The 24,311-nt window shown below is 47.6% G+C and overlaps 1 protein-coding gene across 1 annotated transcript; it reads left to right on the top strand.

Moving 5' to 3' along the window:
- The first annotated feature begins 5,580 nt into the window (after window positions 1-5,580).
- Window positions 5,581-7,340, top strand: LOC138489017 (glycosyltransferase 8 domain-containing protein 1-like). The gene has a single exon (XM_069616552.1). The coding sequence runs from the start codon at window positions 5,750-5,752 to the stop codon at window positions 6,866-6,868; it is 1,119 nt and encodes a 372-aa protein (XP_069472653.1). The 5' UTR covers window positions 5,581-5,749; the 3' UTR covers window positions 6,869-7,340.
- Window positions 7,341-24,311: the final 16,971 nt, after the last annotated feature.

Genomic DNA, 24,311 nt, shown 5'->3' with positions numbered 1-24,311 from the left:
GCAGGACTGCGGCTCGGCGGGACACCAACAACCAAGACGCCTACCGGAATCGACAGAACAGGGAAGCCCAGGGGAACTAACACCAACAGAGGCTCATCAGACGAGGGCGGACGAGCCACAGAACCATCGCCGCGTGGTAGCAGGTGAGCCGCAGCGCTGAAGCTGCGCGAAGCAAGAAAGCAGGCCCCTAGACCAGCAAACCCGACATCCGACACCACACAAACGAAGCAGGGCCCGCAGTGACACTAATGAAAGTAAGAGAGCACGTAGGGCCAGATTGAGGCAGCAAACAAACACAGATACACAACCCGGTCAACCTCGACTACATAGCTAAGAAGGCCTTGCACAACCAGATCAAGGAGGGGGCCGGAGTGAGGACCCCCCACTGCACCCAGTAAGCCCACGGACTACGAAGACAAGAGCAAAACAAGCGTAAGCGAAGCACGGAGGGATCACTGGACAACACAAGCAGGACCAGGGTGGGCCACCACCACCGGGGTAACAGAAGCATAGCTAATCCAAATAAACTACGCAGTCCTGCGAGCCCACCTGTGATAGACCCACACATCAAGACCTGCTCAAGGGCCAACAGAGTCCACCTCTACAACAGAACACTAACCCCACAAGGGCCCAAGAACAACCGAATCCCCAAGGCACAGCCCAGAAACTGATCCCCCGCGGGGATACTAACACAAGGCATGATAAAAACCGCCTAAGGGCCGCTCTAAGAAGCACCATAACGATAATACTTGCGTTCAGGCAACTCAAGCCGGGGTGGAACCAAGAAGTGTGTGATTGGACACAAACGGGCCCAGCAGAAAGCAAGCACGAACCAAAGCCCACGGTCCATCCAAATCCGGCCTGGACAAGCTAATCACAGAATCAACGCTCAACCCAACCAGGGGCGGTACACGGCTCCACAATGTCTACATCCAGAAATAAGGGGAGGGCAGCACAATGGACCCCTTCATCACGACAAAACCCCACACCACCACGCAAACAACGGCAACAACGCCACACACCAGACCAGTGCAGATGAGAATGGAAAGGACAACCAGGTACTTGAAGCAATAGCGGCCCTGAGAACATTTATAGACACTAAAATAGATGAGGTGAAAGCCGGCATTCAACTTATACGCCAAGACGCCCGCAACCTCACAGAATGGGTCACCAACATAGAATCATCCCTACAGGAGAAAAAAGATGACACTGCAGGCCTGAAGACCAAGATGACAGAACTCGAAAGGAAGGTGGCCACTCTGGAGGCAAGGTCTGAGGAGGCAGAGGGACGCGCCAAGCGCAACAACATTAGGATACTTGCAGTGCCAGAAAGAACAGAAACTTCGGACCCGACGGCCTACGTGGAAGCCCTAATACAACAAGAAATTGGGGTAGAAAAACTAACACAAGGCTTCGCCGTAGAGAGAGCACACCGATCACTCCAAAAGAAACTACCCGGGCTCATATCCTCGACCCATCATAGCAAAGATCCTCAACTTCCGAGATAGGGAAGTAATTCTGAAATTCTTGAGAGAGGGTGGATCGATAGAACGCGACAACTCTAAGATCACCATTTATCCAGACTATACACAGTCGGTACAAAGGGCGAGAAACTCATTTGTCCCAATTAAGGGTAGGCTGAGACAATTGAACTTAAAATACATGCTATTATACCCGTCCAGGCTAAAAGTGATCTATAAAGGGCAAGCAGTATTCCTGGAAACACTGGCAGTCGCCAACATGTGGATGGAACATAATAATCTAGCAGAAGTGCAGTCAAAGTCCTCCCTAGAGAACCAGAGCAAAGCCCACAAAGAGCGCTAGACCAGCAGCCACCCACCGCTCCCCTCAATTCTTTCCCATGACATTGATTGTAGACCGGCAAACCAAATGAACGGAAACACCATATCAACAAGAGAAAGCTAAACGATTATGGCGCTCGCTCGGCCTCCCACAGATGAGCACACAGCACCAACCCACGAAAAGATTAGTGCAGGCCCGTTGCCAGCACGACCCCACTCGCGCTAGAAACCCGGATAGGACCAGACAGCGCGAGAGCACCTGAGCACTGCACAGCGATGACAGTCGCTGGGCGCACCAGTTATAGTTACGTTTTTTGTATTATTGTTAACACTGCCCTCATCCTTGAAACCCCCGAAAAAAGGGAAAATGATACAACACTTGCACTCGAAGCCAACAGGATTACAGAAGTAAAGCGAGATGTGACACACAGGAAACCCAAGCCACACTACAGATGCAACTCGGAGCGAACCACAGACAAATTCACAGCCAGGCAATGGCAACGCAAATCAGAGTAATCACGTGGAACGTCAGGGGGATGGGATCCTATCTAAGAAGGAATCGAATCCACTCCTTTCTAATGCTAAAGAAAGAATCAATCGCACTCCTGCAAGAGACCCACCTTACGACGGAAGCCATGAACAAAATCACAGACCGCTGGGGGGACCAGGGCAGCGGATCATCCTACTCTAAATATTCACGCCGAGTATACACATGGGTGAGCCCAGAGGTACCATTGCAGTAGCTGGGGGCGGAGGCGGATAAAGAAGGCAGATATGTGATGGTATGGGGGCACAATTGAAAACACCAAGATATGCATAGTAAACTCGTACTTCCCCCACCACGGCATACCCACCCACCTCAAACAGCTGTGCGCAAGAATGACACACCATAGAGAAGGAACCTTCCTATGGGGGGAGACTTCAACTGTGTGATGAATGGAGAAATGGACAGGTCCGGAACTCTGCAACTATCCAATAGTACAACCCGCGGGCACTCAATAATACAGTTGGGCATATACACCTAGTCGACATCTGGAGAGATCTGCATCCCAGCGACAGATGCTACTCATTCTATTCACCCCCCACAGCCTTCACACCAGACTAGACTACCTGTTAATGGATAGGGAACTAACATCGCAAGTGGAATCTGCAAGCTAGATCAATCTCAGATCACTCTCCGCTGCTCACGCTAATAAGGCTGAAGGGCCCCAGATCCCCCATCCCGATGTGGCGCATGCCCACGGACCCCCTCACAGATCACGCATTCATGGAAAGCTTAGAAGAGAAATTGGAAGAATCCATAAGTATCAACACGGGAACCATGAAGAAATGGAGCACACTGTGGGAAGCCATGAAGGTGGTGACAAGAGGAGAAATAATAGCAGAAGCAGGGGGCATCAGGAAACAACTAAAAAGAGAGCTAGAAGACAAAGAGGAAGAGATAAGACAACTGTAAACCAGCAAGCTCAAAACCAAAGAAGAGGAAGCGAACCTGAAATCGTTTAGGAGCGACTGCCAACTCGCATGGGAGAGACTATCCAACTTTGATTTTTCGACACGCATGGCCAAGGCACACAAGGAAGCGGATAAACCTGGCAGAATACTTGCCTGGTTGTGCAAGAGAGAGCACCCAAGACACATTCCTAAAGAAATCAAAGACGATCATGGAATAATTCAGAAGACGCAACAGGCAATAAATGGCGTCTTCTCTGACTTTTATGCTAAACTATATGCCCACGACTTACGAGTCCCATCAGAAGACATCAGGGACACCCTAGCAGAAATTGGACTCCCCAAACTGAACTCTGAACAGAGAGAGGCGTTAGGAGAGGTGATCACCACAGAGGATATCTCAGAGGCAATCAGATTGTTAACCACATGCAAGACCCCCGGAAGCGACAGCCTCCCACCTGAATTCTACAAGGCCTACGAAAAAACCCTGACTCCGATACTCCACGAAGTGTACCTTGAGGCATACGAGACAGGAGCACTACCGAAGAGCATGAGAGAAACCCTCATAATACCAATGCTCAAACCTAACAAACCGGCTAATGAGTGCTACTCCTATTGCCCATTGGCGATGTTAAACTATGACAGTAAAATACTAACCACCATACTAGCTAAGCGATTAGCGAGGGTATTAGGACTTCTGATACACGAGGACCGGAATTGATTTGTGCCAGGCCGCAACACCACAGCTAACCTACGGAGGCTCCAACACGTAATGGCACAAACCAAGGAGAGCCAAGAAGACCTAGCAGTGTTATCGCTACACGCTATCAAGGTGTTCGACTCCATATTCTGGGAGTGGCTGATCAAGACTTTAGGGGATTTGGACTCGGGGAGAACTTCATCCGGTGGGTCATGGTGCTATACAACGCCCCCGTGGCGAGAGTGAAAACTGGAAGCCGGGTGTCGGAAGCCTGGCCAATACAACAAGGAACCAGACAAGGATGCCCATTATCGCCAATGTTATACATCCTGGGGATGGAACCAATAGCCATCTACTTTAGGAAACAGCTCTTCGATGCAGGGATTAGGGTAGGCGGGATAAACAACATAATCTCACTGTATGCAGACGACGTTCTCCTGTATCTAAGAAATCCACATCAGCACGCACCAACGGCGCTAGAAATATTGGACAACTTTGCAAGGTACTCCGGAATAAAGTTCAGCAGACAGAAATCATGCTCATTTCCTCTTGCAGGGCTCAAGGGAACAAAAACAGAAGACTTACCCACGATTGGGATCCAATGGCAAACACAAACATTCCGGTATCTCGGAATCAACATCAAGCACACACCTACGCTCATGCATGAATGCAACACAGAGGCAGGGATGGGAGGTGTACCCAAATCCATTAAATTCTGGTCTAAACTACCACTCTCCGTGATGGGCAGAGCTTCAATAACCAAAATGATAATACTCCCGAGATTCTTATACTACTTTACCAACATAACCTACTACATACCCTTCTTCCGGAAACTGGAAACCCTAATCAGAGATTTCCTTTGGGGCCCGTCCCGACACAAACTAACGCTGAACATCTTAACACTCCCATATAAGGAAGGTGGGATACAACTACCTGACCTTCAAAAATATTACCTAGCAGCCCAATTAACCCATGTTGCAAAGTGGCTATCGGACGAGCCAACAACTGAAACGGACCTACTACAGCAAATGACCGCCCCAACATACCTCAAAGAAATACTATGCAACCCGGAGGTTGGGCCCCCAGACCCATGATAGTAAAGCTAGGGAGACAAATCTGGAACAAGGCCAGCTCACTGCTTGGGCTGCAACACCCATACGCACCTGAAATCCCTATGCTAGCCGATGTCTGCAAGACCCCCACCGACCTACCAGCGTTGAGAAGCTGGGAGAAGTCCAGACTCTACACATGGTGAGACATGTTTGAAGAAGGAGAATTCAGGGACTTCAGCTCGTTACAAACACGGGACGGACTAGCAACCGGCCAATTCCTATGGTACCAATGGGTGAAGCACACGGCGAAGAAAAACTGAAACGCATGGCCTGTGTGTTATGTTGTGACCTTCTGTGTGTGTGTGTGGGTCTGTAAGGGAAGGATTTGTGTTATGTAGTGACTGTCTGTGTCATGCTGTCATGCTGTGAGTCTGTGTTGTCACATGGAGTGTTGCTGTGTGAATGATGGAATGTTGATCTGAGGGTTCCATACTGAGGCAGGCAGTTAGAGCTCCCCTGCCTGGGTGATGGGGCCAGTGCTGATTATAGTCCATACTCTCATATATAGCCAATGCTTGCCTGCTGTGTTGGCATTTGGCTGCTGCCTGCTGGTGCTGGGGAGGCAGTGAGCACCAGCTGCTGCCGCTAGCCAAGTGGCAGGGGACTAACTGCTGCAACGTGGGGAGCAGGGACTGCTGGGGCGCCTGGGCGTAGCCTGTGGGAGCCACACGGCCTTCGGGAAGATGACTTTCCGGAAAGTGAATATTCTGATCGTCGTGCTCGCAGTCGTGATCTTTCTGCTGGTTCTTCATCACAACCTCCTCAGTCTGAGTGATTTCCTGAAGAAAGAAGATGATGATACGAGTGTGGTAGGTGGCCAGCACATAGATTTCGTGCCGGAGGCGCCGGACAGCCTGCCAGAGGAGCGGAGTGGCAAGGAGATTCCTGTGGTCATCACTGCAGTGGAGGAGCGCCTGGGCGGTGCGATAGCCGCCATGAACAGCGTTGCCAGCAACACCAGAGCCAACGTCGTCTTCTACATCGTGACCATGAATGACACCGTCGACCACCTCAGGACCTGGCTCAGGAACACAGGTCTGAAAACCTTGAAATATAGGATTTTAGATTTTGACCCTCGTGTCTTGGACGGGAAGATTCGGGTGGACCCAGAACAGCCGGAGCCCATAAAACCGCTGACGTTTGCGAGATACTATCTGCCATACATGGTCCCTGACGCGGAGAAGGCGATCTACATGGACGACGATATCATAGTGCAAAATGATATTCTTGACCTTTATGACACGCCACTCAAACCCGGGCATGCAGCAGCCTTTTCAGACGACTGTGACTCAGTGTCTTCCAAGTTTCTCGTCCGAGGAGCAGGAAACCAGTTAAACTACATCAGATTCCTAGATTTCAAGAAAGACACGATCCGGAAGCTGGGCCTGCGAGCGAGCACCTGCTCATTCAACCCCGGAGTCATCGTGGCTAATCTAACTGAGTGGAAGATGCAAAACATCACAGCCCAGCTGGAGAAGTGGATGGAGCTCAACGTGGCAGAGGAGCTGTACAGCAGGACCTTGGCGGGTAGCATCACGTCTCCTCCACTGCTCATCGTCTTCTACAACCAGCACTCCAGCATCGACCCCATGTGGAACGTACGACATCTTGGATCGAGTACCGGGAAACGCTATTCGCCGCAGTTTGTTAAAGCTGCCAATCTGTTGCACTGGAATGGCCATTTCAAACCCTGGGGGCGGACAGCTTCATACTCTGACGTCTGGGAGAAGTGGTACATCCCAGACCCTTCTGGAAAATTCTCTTTAGTGAGAAAGCACTCCGAGAAGGAAGAAGTTATGTGAAGCAACCTCACACCTTCCCATCTGCAATTGAAAGACTGTCCTGTTAAGGAATTGGGTTCTGTACTTTCTCAGGAATGCAAGATGATGTCCACTGCCTGCTGTGTTTGCATAGTAGTCAAACCCCCTTGCCCCCAAATTCTTTCCATGTTTGTAGTTCCTTTCCGCATACTACCTGGCAGGCATCAGCTGATGGGTCTGGAAACATGATCTACTGGCAATGATGGAGGAAATAACCATTGGTTTGTGTGTTATTCAGTATGGCTCCCTGTTGTGAGTAGGGGGTTGTGTGCCTTGGCGATGTCAGTCTCACTGATGAAATCAGTGTGATTGGTTTTGATGGCACAAAGCGATTGGTGCCAATGTGTCCGACAATTGCGTTGTGCCTTGATATAGACCAGTGTCTCTGATGGTGCAAGTGTGAGGAACTGCTATTTGTTATTAATTGCATTAAGGGGCGTGATGACTACCTTGAGTCTGACTACTATGCTGTAGCAGATGGTGTTGAGTGATCACAATGGTGAGACTTGTGCTATTGCAACTGGTGGTATAGGTGCATCAGATGGTGCTTATGCATATCCTATGCAGTCGCACGGGTATTATCGTAACTGGTGACCTGGAGCTTTAGGCTGTAGCTCAGTCTTCTCTGAATTCTCTGTGCCGTCCTCCAACAGAGGAACATTTGAACATTGCATCTGACGACGGAACTATAAACAAAGCCCATCTGGAAGGCTGGATGTTGGGTGTTTTCTTACACCTTATAATTGAGTGTTTTTTTTTTATTAGTCTTCATCCTCTGTGACATTTTCACTTTTGCTTCAAGTTACTTATAGAAAAGGGACTATCCATTAACTCTGAAAAAGAAATATCAGTGTCAGTGTTTTTGCAAAATATTTACAATTTCTTTACGTCTACCAATCCACCAGCCGCATGGAGATGGTTGTGATGCTCGTTATTGGGCCAAAGGTAGTTGAGGACATTCTCCTTTGAGATCACACATGTGCTCCCCAACCTTTTTACTTCATATACATGCCAAGGGAAAGGCACACACATTTTATATAAGTAATTATTTGTTGGGCTAGGGCTCTGACAACCCCTTGGTCAAACTCTGAGGGTTGGGCTCTAATATTAAAAAAAACTGTTACCTGTAGAGTGAACTTTACTCGACAAATGTTACACATCATGACAATCTTCTAGTGCGCATGTTAGGGTTTCTTTTGCTAATTCTTTCAAAAACATTTCTTTTCACATTTGCCCCGATGAAGCCCAATCTCTGAAACTTGTAATTGTGGTGTGTGATCTCCTTGCTGCCTGATCTTCGTAGCTGCTATTCTGCGATGATGTGCCTGTCATTGTGTATTTTCTAAAGGTATGACCTTTTGAATCTTTAAAAGGTATACAAGTTCTCTTACACTGTTTGTTTCTCCAATCCCCTTATCTAATCTGCTCTCCCTGATCCAAACTCGTTTTCACTGTTTCATTTTTAGAATTTAAAAGCAAATACAAAAAAATGTACGTATTACAAATAGACATACAAAATTTTAACAATGTGTCTCTTGGACTAAAAGATACAACCACTGTAAAAATGAAACTTGTACATTCCATGTAAAACACTACATTTAGCTCAACCAACCTTAATGCTAGATATGTTTTTTTGTTTACTAATGAGTAACCTGCATTATATTTGACTCTCCTTTCAATAACTGTTAACGCCTCTCTCCTGAACAGTTGACTGATTATAATACAATGGTTTGAGTAATTTTTCCTAACCTGCACCCTAGGTGTTCAGGCAAATAAAACTTGGCGTAACCTTTTCATTTCTCTGTGCAGGTAGTCTACAGAGACTACTTTTTTTGTCTTGACATATTGCCATCAATTTCTGGGTATGCCACAGAGGTAGGAGTGTACTTTTCCACATCCCACAAAGTGCCTGTAACCTGAATCCACCACATAGCATGATCCAAATGACTGAGCACCGAGATGGTGTATAATACACAACTCTAACAGGCAAAGTGTTTCTTCTTTTTATTTAATTAATTTTGACTTCATGTTTAGACTGTATTGAAGTAATAGTTATTGCATTACACAACGCTACAAGCAGGACATGCCATATTAGTTCAAAAGAATTGTGAAATGCTGGAACGGTACAATAGCCAAACTTGAAAATGAATAGTACTGTAATGGCAAACTTCACCAAATGGCACATAGGTTATGAAATCTAAAAGAAAAAAACATTCCAATTCAATCACTCTGATATAAAATGTTGCTATTAAAGGATGATCATGCAAATGTACTTTTCAACCACTAGTCAGGTCTTACAAGACAACAGTTAATTGCAAGCATAAATGATTTTGAATTCTTAACTAGAGCAGCAAAAATGTAAAACAACATGTTATTGTCTTACCATTAAAATAATGTTTGCTATAACTCAAAAAAAAAAAAAAAATACTCTCATATATATATCCTTATGTTACGGTTCCTTAAGTTCATGTAATAAACCTTATAAGTAAACCAAGTAAGCCTGGAAGTCACCTCGTAACATTGGCGTCGAGTCGGTCTTTAAAGAAGAATCTGCGCATAAGAAGAAGAAGTTGATGTCTGAAGGAGCCTGCTGCGGGGGGTGTAGGAGAGAGGAGGACAAAGTGGTGGTCAGCACTGTCCCCACAATACAAGTAAGAGACCCATCACCCAGGGTTAAGGAGGGGAAGAGCAAGGAAGTCCCACTTCATGAGGGATCAGCAAAAATTGAGAGGGCCCAAGGGGTTAAAGGATGAAGCAGGGCCCAGGAAGGGAGCTCGGCAAGGGAGCGTGGCCCTGAAACTGAAGTTGCCCCCTGGTGAAGATGCCGAGCCCATATAATGGGAAAGTCAAGTTGAGAGGTCCCGCTAATGTCCCACAGCTGCTGTAGGTGTATCAAAAGGAAAGAAGAAGCGGCTAACCGCTATGGTTTTGAGGTAATGGGACATGCAATGTCGTGGTAATAGTGACAGTCCCGTCAAGCAACTGGGGAGCAAGTGGACACTGCCTGTCCTGATGGGCCACCCAATACCGGTAGTGGGAACAAGCAGTCGGAAGCCCACAACGCTGCAAAGTCCCGTTTTATTATAGGTGGAGAAAATGGGCGGTCCTGAGTGAATCAGAAAAGACCCTTTCACACTGGCATGTTTAATGGACACTTAGCTGCATATTGTGCGCTGCGCACATTGTGTAGAGGTTGGCCTGTGTGAGATGTAACAGCGACCAGTCTCTCACCGTGTATGAGTGGCCGTTGGCAACGGAGAGCTCTGTTGGGTGCCGGCCTCTGTTCAGCAATGATGACGTCATTGAGGGCCCTGGGGTATTGGCGATCCACTGGAACGTAGGTGTGGCGTTCGTACAGAGAACGTTGCGAAGTTGAATTGTATGATCTGATGATGCACGTCCCAGCCCAGTCAGCGGACGTTCTGAGGAAAGCACCTGCTGTACGACGCTATGTGAAGAGGAAGCGTATGTGTATACGCCGCTGTGGACTGTGTGATTTGATGACGCGCGACGCATCACATACAGCAGTTGTTCCGAGGAAAGCCACTGTAGTTACGTCGGAACGTGATGGGGAAGTGATTAGAATGATGTATCATACGTTTACTGAAGAATGCGACGGCGGATATTATAAAAACATGCGGACAGTTGACAAGTCGAAAAATTGGTGTTTTCGTCTAAGATAGCACATGGTGAGTTAAATGCCTTCTGTTGACACTTGAAAAGTATCGGACTTCGTACTCAAGAAAAAGGGAAGCAACTGCTTTGAAGTCAGGAGGCAGAAGGTTAATACATCGCAGAGTCACTGCTATCGAACAGCAGAGACATGGTAGGGAAATGTGTCCAAGTCAACAAGCAGATTTGGAGAGCACAGCTGAAGTCCATAACGCAAGTGAGGTGAAGATGCACTGCATCCTTTCTGAAATAATAGTTGTATCTGAGATGCTGTGAACTAGATACAACAAGTTAGAGGATTTGCAGGTCAAGATGCAGATCACTCACGGATTTTTAGAAATATTGGAGATATGTTATCAAGGAGATCGAAGTAACCCATAAAGAGGAATTGAAGTGTTAGATAGTACCTTGTGTTGGATTGAAAGGAGTTTCTTGTGGAAGAATGGGTTAGAGTAATCTTCTTGAGGATTTTCAGGCGTAGGTTGCTACAAGCAACATGGACTTTTAGGAGCAAAGTATGTCATAGGGTCAAAAGATGACCATGGACTTGTAGGACTACACAAGTCAGATTAGGGTCATAACCTGGCCATGGACTTTTAGGACAAAGATGTTGAAACTTATGTTGTTCTACAGTTGTGAGTTGCATTTACATTATACTACAGTCATAACATTACGTATATGTATGTATGTGTCACGATTAGTATTAGCAAGATGTAGCGCCTCTGATGTGAGTGGCACTGTGGTATTACTTAGGGGTAGCGCCTCTGGTATGTGGGTCACAATTGAGAGAGGTAGCGCCTCTGGTGAGTATGGCCCAATGGGTATTTGAGGGAGGTAGCGCCTTTGCTTTATGTGGCAAAATTGGTACTTGAAGAGAGGTAGCGCCTCTGGTGTGCATGGACGCAGTGTATGTGAGGGAGGTGGTGCCTCCGGTCTGTGTGGCACAATTGGTACTTGAGTGAGGTAGCACCTCTGATGTGCGTGTCACCAGGGTATTTGAGGGAGGTAGCGCCTCTGGTTTTTATGCGAAGAAATGTATTGGAGAGAGGTAGCGCATTTGTTGTGGGTGACGCTGTGATAGTAGTGAGAGGTAGCGCCTCTGGTGTGCATGGACGCAAATGTATTGGAGAGAGGTAGCGCCTCTGGTGTGCATGGACGCAAGTGTATGTGAGGGAGGTAACGCGCCTCCAGTTTGTGGAACATTGTGTTGTGCGAGAGGTAGCGCCTCTGCCAGTATGAAGTAGGGCATGGATCTGAGTGGATCAGTGCCACGTCGGATTGTTTCCACAATTGTTAAAGGAGGTAGCGCTTTCATAAGTGATATTCTCTTATATGTTGTTGTGCCAAAGCATGTGCCTTCTTCAGAGTGTTGGTTTTGGCATGGCGGACTCATGCAATACTGCCATCGGGTTGTCAGTGGTCAAATGCTGGGTATGCAGATGGGTTTAAGATGTCTGGCCAGTGTCTCATGGTTATCTGCAGTATTCGATTTTATTGGCTAAGTTAGTTGCACCTGATAGGCTGAGTCTACTTGGCTTTTGAATTTGTGAGTAGTGCTGTGTTGTCTTTGCCTCCTGATTAGATGGTGATGCATTGCATTCAGACGGGTCCGGCAAAGTGTTGTGTTGTGATTGTCCCAGTGTATGTGTGTGTGACTGGTAAAGGAAGGAGATGTGTTCTGTTGTGACCTTCTGTGTGTGTGTGTGTGTGTGTGTGGGTCTGGTAAGGGAAGGAGATGTGTTATGTAGTGACTGTCTGTGTCATGCTGTCATGCTGTGAGTCTGTGTTGTCACATGGAGTGTTGCTGTGTGAATGATGGAATGTTGATCTGAGGGTTCCATACTGAGGCAGGGAGTTAGAGCTCCCCTGCCTGGGTGATGGGGCCAGTGCTGATTATAGTCCATACTCTCATATATATATCCTTATGTAACGGTTCCTTAAGTTCATGTAATAAACCTTATAAGTAAAACAAGTAAGCCTAGAAGTCACTTCGTAACACTGTGTTAGGGAGAATCCCGTGCAGTGCCCTTAGGGGACCACTACACACAATTAAGACTACAGGTGGCAATACAAGTTTCTCCTTTGGTACAAGCCTGTACTACTATGTCAGAGTGGTAGCAGTGGCGGGGCAGCCAGCCTTATCTCAAGATTATATGAGCAGTAGCAGAGATTACACAAAGGGACCACAATTACTGTGACTCAAGCAAACACTGACTCAAGGTTTCAGGAGGTAGAAAAATATAAGTACATTTATTTTTAAACCATTTGTTATAAACACAACACTTCTATTAAACTCAAACACAACCTCACGTAAAATATACTACAACTAACCAATTCACTTTGTACAGTAAATCTCAAGTTAAGTACCCTGTGTTTGAATGGACCAGTGTTACGAACAAAACACGTTACTGTGAATATGATTGCGATCACTTTTTGACAGTTCGGTCAACTAAATAAACGCGTATCCGTGACATGAGATGCTACCGGGGCAAAAACACGCTTAGCACCTGAGATACCCAGAGGGAGTTGGAGGCAAAAATCACAGGCAATATTTTGGTTAGGCAGACAGAATCGAGAAACAGTCAGAGACAGGAGTTCAAAAGTCAAAGGGCCGGAGCCAGGGTTAAGTGACACCGGAGACCTGTTGCCGCAGATCACACAGTCAGACAGTTCACGATTCAACGTAGCCAAGAGTACTTCGATATTGTCAATGTTCAGAAGCAAAAGTTATAAGAAGGAGGGAAGACAAGGGCAAGCCTTGAAGGTGAAGAAAAGGGGTTCACCAATTTCCTTAAGCAGAACACAGCACCTTATTCCAATGGTGCAGCTAGTGCCCTGGCAGTTGTTTCTGTTGGTTTCCCGCAGACCCACGGTTCCTGGAGCTTTGTTGTGAAGGAGGACGTCTGAAGGGGGTCTGCACCACACAGGGATGAAGCCGGCAGCAGCAACAAAGAATAAAAGGTGCACTCCTTAAAAAGAGGAGAGGCTCTTCAGATGGCTATCCGGACCACTACAGCAGTGTGCAGCAATTTCGACCATGGAAGAGGATCCTCTGGCTGTGGAAGATGAGCTGGTTATCCCCACCAGGCTCAAGGGAAGAAGACTCCGGGCTGGATCTTCTCTTAGTCGCTGAATGGTAGATAGCTCAGGACTGCAGCAGGGCTTCACCGGGACGGGGTAGTTGCAGCAGTCGTCGTTCTCTCTGCTTCTCTGTGGTTCCTTGTAGTTCCAGTGGCGACTCTCTGACTTCTAGCCCAAGAGACCTGCCTTTTATGCGAAAAACCCATATTCACACAGCCTGGCTCTCAATCACCCAGCAGGGGGGTTGTCCAGCCTGGACAACCACCTCAGCCAATCATGGCAAAGTGCGACTTGGGTTTCCAAGGATACCCTGTGCAGGGGGTGACTACACCCCTCCCTCACATTCAGCCCACCTAGACACCCAGGCGCCTGGTGCAGAAGCCTGCCAAAAGACGGTAAACGAAGAAGGCGAACCTAGTTTGCCGCACAAAGTAAAACACAAGAAGGACTTTAACAAAAAGAAATGGCGAATAAACCCAACCGGAGCCAAGAGAAAGACAATTTGGTCAAGCGGGTTTATGTTCGAGGCTAATATAATAGCCAAGAACAATACCACGTTTATCTAATATAATCGCGGTAGAAAAGTTAGGGTAGATACCACTGCCACCAGCCAGGTCTAAATTAAAAAGAGCGAAACAATGTTCTAGGAGGCACAGATAAAAAGGGATACGAATTAACCCTTTCCAGTACTCCATGGAAGATGGGGTGTACTGGATCTGTGGTAGATTGACTAGATAAAGCTAATGGTAACTTTACCGTTTTCTGGGGGACTGTAGTCAGCCTCAGAAATGGAGTCGGGGGGAAGTCTCAAAGACAACCCTGTGTTACAGAAGGGGGCTACTGAAGTGGTCTACTCCAGAGTCCACAATCTCAAAAACAGAGAAATATACTTGCCAAAACGCAGGTAAGAGTGGGGGAAAAGCTCACACTGTTACCAAGTGGAAAAAAATAAACTACAGAAGTCCAGCAAAGCTGCTGGGGGACTCACTAGGTGAGGGAAATTAACCATAAATGAGAATTCTCCCTAACAGCCTGAGGAACCAGAACCAAACCCCCTTGTGCAGGAGATGTACAACTTGAGCGATGGATGGAAACCAACATCCAGACTATACACCCAGATAATCGACAGACCCAACCCACGCAGCGTGCATCTGGAAGAAAAATGGGAGAAAGATCTGGCAACCGACATCACCGAAAACGAATGGAACAGGGCCCTGCAATACCCAAATGCGGTGTCAAGAAACGCCAGGTTCAGACTCATCCACCTGAATGTCCTTTATAGAACCTACATGATCCCACGCTGGGTAGCCAAATTCAACAAACAAACCCAGCCACAATGCCCATGGTGTTGCAATGAACATGCAGACATGAGCCACATGTTCTGGACTTGCCCGAAATCACTGAAATTCTGGTCCACAATCGAGCAAACCTGCAGGAAAGCAGGAGTAGAAAGATACGAATGGACACCAAAGGAATGCCCACTGAAATCAAACACATAGTAAAGCTAATGGACATGGCGTGCATCCTCGCGGAGAGAACGATCGCAATGGCTTGGAAATCACCCAGAGGCCCCAGACATGAATCCTGGATCAAAGAGATGGAGAGATGGACCGCCGCCGAAACTAAAGCCTGGGAGGATGGGAACAGGCAAGGGGGAGGTGAAATAAACGCAACACTAGAGTCGTGGAAAGCTCTACTGAGAGACATGATTTTCTCGACAAACTTTCAACCCGCCTGAGCCAACACACAAACATGAACTGCACGCCTGGAACAATACCACCAAGACAGAGATCACACCCCCCCAATGGAAATCCCCCAAGGCATAGAGCTTGCATCTCACGAAAGACTCACATGCAAAAGGCGAGTGAGAGACAGTGATAACAGGAAGGAGGACAGTTACAGTTAATTCTTGTTTAATGGTTAAATATTGATTACAAGGCAGACACAAGACAATACCAGTTGTTATGAAGTAATAACCTGTGTTTAAATGCTTTATGTTTACAGATAAATGCCAATAAAAACATTTTTTTTTAAATCAGTAAGGAGAATGCAGAGACAGTCCCCACCACGAGCATGAAACCTGCAGAGGTCTTCCCAAAGAGCGGGGCATACCCCTGCGCAAGTGAAGAGTGGAGTAAACCCAGCAACAGTCCAAAAGCTCCAGGAATACCACAGAGCCGACCCAGCCATGGCAACGCAGACATCTCAGAAAGCTCCTCTCATACCCAGGGGTGATCACGAAACCCCAACAAAAGCGAACATGCGTCTCCTATTAGACGAAATCAGATCACTACGTAGCAGCATGACATCAACAGTAAGTGCTCTTCAGGAAAGAAGCCACAAAATTGAGGACAAAGTAGAGGCACTCGAGAATTATCAGCAGTCCACAGACCTCAATGAGGTCAGAAAGTCGCTTTCAAGACCTCGAGCAGAAAAACATGGACTTGGCAGCTAAAGTCGACGACCTAGAAAACAGGGAGCGGAGGGCTAACATTCGAATCCAAGGCCACAAAGAAGTACCCAATGAGACACCTGTGAGCCTGGAGAGAAGAGTCAAAGCACTAGTGGGCTCACTCTTCGCGACTCCTCTAACTCCGGACCTAGCATTTGAAAGAGTACATCGGGCTGGAGGCCCCCCGAACGGACCAAGATCAGTATTTGCCGAATGTCACCACTACAGACATAAGGTAGAGATAGTGCAGCGAGCCAGAGAATGCAAACATATTGACTTTGAGGACTTGCGGGTCAAAATCTATCAAGACCTGTCGGTCTCGCCCAAAGGAGAGACTGTCGCCCTCTAACCACCTGGCTACGAGAGCATAACATCCGCTACAGTTGGGGCTTCCCCTTACCACTCCTGTTTGAGCACGGTAACAAGGAGTACAGAGTGGTCTTGAGTGAGGAAGCAACCAGCGTCTTGCGGGGCCTAACTTCAGGTGCAGGAACCACTGAACTGGAGGGACTCCCGTCGTCCTCTGAGCCAACCAGGAAACCTATTGGCCCCTGGCCAAAGCATGGTCGCTCCAAGGGCACAAGGAAATTCAAGAGACTTAACACTCGCTGAAATTTGAATATAGATGTCCACGGGAAAGGGATGCAAGGGCATCGCTAGTTACACAGACACACTACTTGGTAAGATTAGCAGGCAAAGAGTTACTGCGCCATGCAAGACCAGCTGGCCTTTCCACGGACCACCAACCTTTATTCGCCGCGCTGGGCGACTAAGATGATGGTAACTGCGCAATCGCCCCTACCAGCCGCTTTCAAGTTAAAGTTAAAATGTTGTGGGCCCTCGGGGAGTCACCCGTAGCGTGGCCCTATGTTTTTTCCTAGGGTCTCTCCAGTTTCAGGGGGAATCCCTCTTTTGTTTTTTTTTCACTTTCTTTACAGCGGGGGTGAGGAGAGTGGGGAACAGTACTTGAGAGAAAGAGGGAGCAGGGGATCAAAGTCAAGGTTTTTTTCATCACAAAACTCAAACTATTAAAAGGGTACATAATGCACACGCACAAAAACCCGCATAGAAGCTACAATCGGCTAAAGCCAGCAATCACAGGCACACATAGGGCACGAGGCTTCCCAGGGACATGTCAAATGACACAGTGCAGATAGGGTCACTAAACGTGAAGGGTCTCAACTCCCCCAGAAAAGGTCAATGTTACTGAACGCTTTCCAACAAGCCAATCTTGACATACTCTTTGTACAGGAAATCAAATTTAAAAGTGGAGAAGAATTCACTCCCAAAGGTAGACAGCTGGGGGGAGCCATATGGGCATCAGGTCCAGTCAAAACGGGAGAGGTAGGCATCTTGCACCGCGCAACCTTAGGACTGCAGATCACACACACCCACAGGGACCCAGAAGGGAGGTACTTAGTTATCAACAGAACAAGAGATATCACTCTGTGCTCAGCATATGCACCGAACACACAGTAATTGGTGTTTAGTTATGTTATGTTATGTTACTTTTCATATAAATACACCTTATGTATCTTTGGTATGATCTCAAAGCGCTGGTAGGTTGAACGCCCTCGGGAACCGTAGTTCAAGTCAGTAGAGAGAGAGAGGGAGAGGGAGTCATGAAATGCGTGAGTGCACTGGATATGTGTGCAGCTGGTGTGGCACTTGCATGATAGCTGCTTCCTAGCGGTAGGTGTGGTGGTTGGGAGGTCAGGAATATGTGTTTATTCTGGAGGATTGACACCCAGACTGATTTCTGGCTGCATTAGGCCTGAGGAGACGCTTAGGCTAGCGGTGTGTAATTAGGATGATGAGGAGTATGTGGCGGGTGTTAGTATGAGAACAGCTATACCAAATGTGTCATAGTATCGCTGTGTTCTAGTTGAGTGGTGGTGTGTAGGAGAGAGTAAGCGTGGTAGTGTGATATGGTGGTTTTCAGTAAGGCTGTTCCATCCACTCTATCCGTTCCATCCACTCCATCTGTTCCGTCCGTTCCATGCACTCTATCCGTTCCATCCACTCTATCCGTTTCATCCACTCTATCCGTTTCATCCACTCCATCCATGCCACCCGATCCACTCACTCCATCCGATCTATCAGATCCATCCACTCCATCCGTTTAGTAAAGACTCTTTGCATTCCTGGAAAAAGAGAGGACCAGGGCTTTGATCTGTGGAGGGGATTTCAACCTGGTGATGAACTCAGCTTTAGATTAGGCGTCATACAGAGAGGGAGCCATCCCACCCCAGCAGAAAGGGTCTTTTCAAAGCTTGATACAAGAACACTTCTTGGTGGACACATGAAGAAACCAGCATCCACACAAAAAAGCATACACATTCTACTCTCCCCCACACAAAACATTCTCATGCATAGACTACATCTTCCTGGAGGCGGCGCTTGAACGCAATGTCAAAAGTGCATCAATTGAGCTGGTGGGCTGGTCCGATCATGACATGGTCGCTATTGAGCTGGACCTAGGTCCTGGCACGATCACGGACAAGAGGTGGATCTGCAACAACACACTTTTAAGGGATAAAGCATTTAGACGCAGGATTTTTTCAAACAGAATGACACAGGGGATCCTTGTCGAGCGATTGTGTGGGAAGCAGTGAGGGCCACAATAAGGGGATTGTCGATTGCGTAGGGAACATTTATGAAAAGAGCAAGGCAACTGCGAGAAACTCAACTGAAAGGGGAAATAAAACAGAGAGAGGCAGCCTTAGAGGGAGGAGCGGGGGACGTAGCAAAAACTCTACCAGAAGTCAAGGAGCTTAGGCAAGAGCTGAAAGATGTGTGACATTGCAGAGCGTTAACCCACCTCCGGTATGTCAAGCAGAAATTTTATGAGAAATGCGACAAAGCCCATACCCTCCTTTTTTCTTTTTTTAACAATTTTTATTGATTTATTCAAACAAAAACAATACAAACCAAACACGCAGTACAAATATCAACAGTTCCATTGTACATTGCTTAATTTTACTCACTGCTCCCCTTATCCCACCCTCCCTTATGAGCCTATTTATTCCACACTTTCTGTATCTGCCTCGCGTGGTGGAGTCGCGCATTCTGTGGAATCTGTCAGGTCTTGTGTCGTTCCAAACAATTCCGCTATTAATGATTTCCATGCCATCAGGGTTCCCGCCTCCTCCTCTCCCCCAACATTGCTCGCCTCCTGCCATACCATGGTTTCGGCCTCTGCCCATTTCTGCAACTCCCTCCACCACACCTCCACCCGTGGCCTGTGACTTGTCTTCCATCCCATGGCAATTCTTCTTTTCGCGAGCACATATGCTAGATCTTTCAATTTGCTAACATGCTTAAGTTTCTGCAATCTGGGGAACCCCCCCAGCAAGCATGCCCAGGCTGTATCAATAACAATCGTGACCCTTTTTTCCGCTAGTTTCTTTGCTACTTCACCCCAGAAACGCTCAATTACAAGGCATGACCAAAACATGTGTACAATGCCAGCCATTTCTTCATCGCATTTGGGACATGCTTGTCTTCCAGCATTTTTAAACCTAGATATCCTCTGGGGTGTTATATATGCCCTGTGCGTAAAATATAGTTGTAACTGTTTTAGTCTAGCATTTCTAGACACCTTCTTGTGGTACCCCAGGGCACGCTCCCACATCTCATCCTCTATCGAGGTTCCTACTTCCTCTTCCCAGTCTAGTCTTAGTTGTGTTAATTCCTTTCCAACCTTGGACATTATCATCTCGTATAGTCTAGAGATCTCGTGCCCTCCCTCCGTTATGTCATAAATCGTGTCTATGCTAGCATCTGGTTCTTCTTCCAGTACCGTTTCGGGCCATGTTTTCCTAATTATCTGCACCATTCTATGATACGTGATATACTGGCCCGTATGTAACCCCATTTCCTCCCCCAGCACTTCAAAATCTGTGATGGTTCCCTCTTGCCAGATATCGCCCATCATCACTAGCCCCACCGACTCCCAGTGGTTCCTAATTATCATCCTCAGCTGCCTATCTCCCCCGGTCAGCGCAACTAGTGGCACCTGCGGGGAGCATGGGAGCGGGTTTCCCATCATCTGGCATGCTCAGCGCCACATCTTCCACCCCAACATCATCACCTAAGGGCGCCCTTCCATTTCTGTCTTGGGCAGCCAGATCATCTCTCTTAAGTAAAACGGGGCACAGTCCTGTCCAAACAACCTGGATTCGGGGGTCTGTTCATCTGAGAGCGACTTGGCAATATATTGCAGCTGGCTCGCTGCATAGTAAACCTCATAATTAGGCAGTTTTATCCCCCCTTTTTCATAAAAATTCTGCAGTTCCCATAGTGCCATCCTATTCCGGGTACCATGCCACAGGAAATCCCTACACCAGATGTTCAGTCTAGTAAAGAACTTCTTGGGTATCATGTATGGAATATTCCCAAAATAATGCAGGAGCCTAGGTAGGACCACCATCTTAAGCATTGCCCCTCTTCCCATCATTGCTAAGGGTAACTTCACCCAGAACTGCATACACTTCTCGATCTTCTGAATGGCTACCTCAGTATTGTGCCTGTGCTCTTCTTCCACTGTGTGGTACACATCTATCCCAAGATACCGGACAGTACCAACTGCACATGGTGTTTGTAACACCGGCAACCGTCCCACCGGGATTCCTTTGTAACTGCCTAGCGGGAAAATGCTGGATTTTTGAGGATTCACTGCTATACCAGACAACCCCGCATATTTTTCCATCACTTCCAGGATGTACTGGAGATTTTCCTCCAGGTGCCTCAAGTACAGCAGCAAGTCATCTGCATATAAGGAGATCAAGTGTCGTTCCCCTCCTATCTCAATTACAATGGTATCGTATTGTTGTCTAAGGTATATTGCCAAGGGCTCCAGGGCCAGTATATAGAGCATTGGGGACCATGGGCACCCCTGTCTGGTGCCTCTAATAAGTTTCCATCTTTCAGATATCACTGATCCCGTTTTGACCCTGGCCAGCGGGTCACTATATAGCATCTTTGCCCACCTTATGTATCCAGGCCCCATACTGCTAGGGCCGCCAGCAGCCAGGGCCACTTAACCGAATCCAAAGCCTTTATCGCGTCCAAGGACACAATTGCCATTTCACCCCCGTTCTTACTCCCCCATTCGACGACCCGTTGGAGTCGTCTATGGTTATGTGTTATATTCCTATTCGGGACATAGCCCGTCTGATCAGGGTGTATTAGTTTGCCAATAACTCTCCGCAGCCAGTTTGACAAGACAGCCGTCAGTATCTTGCTGTCTTGGTTCAACATCGACAAAGGTCTGTAGGATCCACAGCTATGCCCCGGCTTGTTGGTTTTTGGGAAGCGGTATTATAATCGCCTCTCTGAGTGACTCCGGCAGACGTTCCACCTCAAACGCTTCATTTAACATTTCTAACATTTGGGGGAGTACTTCCTCTCTATATACTTTGTAAAATTCATTTGGGAGCCCGTCCGCCCCTGGGGTCTTACTAGTAGGCAGCTGCCTCACCACTTCTCCCAACTCCTCCAAAGTAATCGGTGCGTCTAGCTCTTCTCTTTCTTCAGCACTTATCGTAGGCAGTCCTATGTCCCCCAGCGTTTCTGTTATCTCCTCATGACTACTTCCCTCCTTGTCTCCATATAATAACCTGTAATAATCTGCAAACTCTTGATTAACTCCCTCTTGGGTATCGGCTACACTACCATCTTCTCTCGTTATCGTTCTAATCGTAGGTCTGGGGGTCTCGCTCTTGTATAACCATCCCAAAAGCCTTCTTGTTTTATCCCCTCCCGCATGCTGCCTCTCTATATATTTTTTATAGTTGAGGTTGCACAGTCTTTCCCATAGCTCTGCACATTTCTGCTGCAGTTTAAGTATCAGCTCTATGCCGCTCACTGTATCACCTCTCCCCTTCAATGCCTTTTCCAGTTCCCTCTCCGTTTCTTGTAGATCAGCCAAGATCCCACCTTGCAGGCCCTTTGATTTTGCCATGGCTACACCTCGCAACACAACCTTAAAAGCTTCCCATAATGTGCTTGCCGAGTCCACACTACCCGTATTTATCTCAAAATAGTTTGTAATCTCCTCCCTTATGTCTTCTCTAAAAAAGGGATCCTTAAGTGCCTCTGCCCGGAGGTGCCATGTCGGGATCCTTGCTCTCGGGGGGCAGTATTGCCATCCGATAACCAGGGGTGAGTGGTCCGAGAGGACCCTCGCCTTGTATTCTGCCTGAGTAGTCTCTGTTATTACCTCCGATGTAGCAAAGACATAGTCCAGCCTCGTATGCAACTGCTGCGGGGCGGAATAGTGAGAGTACTGCCTGTCTTGGGGGTGTCTTGTTCTCCACACATCTGCCAGCGCAAAGTCATCTAGTAGTGTCAGCAATGCTTTAGCCGCTGGGGTGGGTCTATCAATCTTTCCATCTGACCTATCCATCCTAGTGTTTAATACACAGTTGAAGTGCCTGCCCCAGATCACTGCACTCCCCATACACATGCTAAGGTTAGTACACAGAGTTCTGAAATATGCTTTTGTATTTTGGTTGGGGGCGTATGTATTTACAATGCTTATCTCCCTATTCTCCACCAATCCCCTCAGTATGACCATCCTCCCATCCGTTTCCGCCTTTTCCAGCAACAGTTGAAACGGGACATGCGGCGTCACCCAGGTGAGCACTCCTCTAGCATAGGCAGAATATGTCGAGACCACCACAACCCCTTTCCGTTTCTTCACTACCATCTCCATCTTTTCCCGTGTCAGGTGAGTCTCCTGCAACAGTGCAATATCTATCTTTTGTCTGCGCAGGTACAACATAACCTTGTTCCTCTTGAGATAACTATTGAGCCCCCTGACATTCCACGTAATTATTTTAAGGTCCCCCATGGCCCGTTCGAGTCCCCCTTCCCCTCCCCTCGTGCAGTCCAGATCCCACTTCCATCTCAGTCCATATAAACTCGTATTCCCCTTAACCAAAAACACACCCAACTCCCCAGTCCCCCCCTCCCACCTCCCTTCTCAACCCCAACATCATCCCCCCAACTGTTGCCCAGCTCCATCCCTGGATCTCAGGCACCCCTGCATCTAGCTTTTTCTGGCAATAGCCTGCACTCGAAGCTCTGCAGGGTGAGATCGCCCTAATGGCTATCCTGCGACTCCTACTACTACTACGCACGGGGTAGGGTGCCTTTGTCCTGCCGCTCCTGTTCGCTTAAATTCAACCACACATTGCTACTTTATTTGCTTATATATTCAATCTTCTATATTCCAGTCCTTTAAGTTCAACAAAATCGCAGATATCCTGCCACATGTCAGCATTACTTGATCGCACCCCTTTATCTTATCACTATCATAGTCTCTATTAGGGTACCCGCTCTGCATCATATCAATATGCATACAATATCCCAATCACTTATCGTGCTCCTCATGTGCCTTCTCCGCATCTCGTTCCGGGCAACCTCGTAGATCCAGCCATGCCGCTGCTTCCTCTGGGGTGTCAAAAAAGAACATTCTACTGTTGTGCAACACTTTCAGTTTTGCGGGGTACAGGAGCATGTATTTGATTCCTGCCATGCGTAACCTCCTCTTGATTGCCACATAGCTGTACCGTTGCCTCTGGACCAACATTGTGTAGTCAGGATATGCCGTGATGGTACTCGAGGCCCTTTCGATCGTTCCCCCTTTGCAAAAATACTCCAAAATCTTCTTGCGATCTTTATAGTTCAGTATCTTGGCAATTATCGCACGAGGAGGGGCCCCAGGCTTTGGTTTCCTCATGAGAGCTCTATGTGCACGTTCCACCGTGAATCCCTGCGAGAGTTTGTCACCTCCAATTTCTTGCAAGATCAAGTTCTCCACATAGTCCGTAGGGTCTTGGCCCTCCTCCCCCTCCGGCAGTCCAACCACGCAGATATTGTTTCTTCGTGCCCTTCCTTCCGCTTCTTCAGCACGGTTCTCCAAGTTGGCCACCTGTTGCTTCAGTATGTGCACCTCTTTTGTGTTGCTGGTGCTGGTGTCTGTGTTGGTTTTCACCGCACTTTCCAGGCTGCTCGTTCTCTCTGCCAGTGTTCTAACATCTTGTCGCAGTAGGGTGACTTCTATGCCTACTGCGTCTATTTTAGCCTCCAAGGAAGTTCGCAGGTCCGCCATCGCTATCCCCCACGAGTCTCTCAGCTCCGTTATAGCTGCTAGAATGTGGTGGTTTTCAGCCGCTGTGGTACTCTCCACCGATGCTGTCGCACCGCTGTGCA

The sequence above is a fragment of the Ambystoma mexicanum genome, chromosome 9, assembly GCF_040938575.1.
Source record: "Ambystoma mexicanum isolate Mex_15411 chromosome 9, UKY_AmexF1_1, whole genome shotgun sequence".
Taxonomy (NCBI): Eukaryota; Metazoa; Chordata; class Amphibia; order Caudata; family Ambystomatidae; genus Ambystoma; species Ambystoma mexicanum.
Note: the sequence above shows the minus strand (reverse complement) of the source record. Positions and strands in the feature narration are given on the sequence as shown.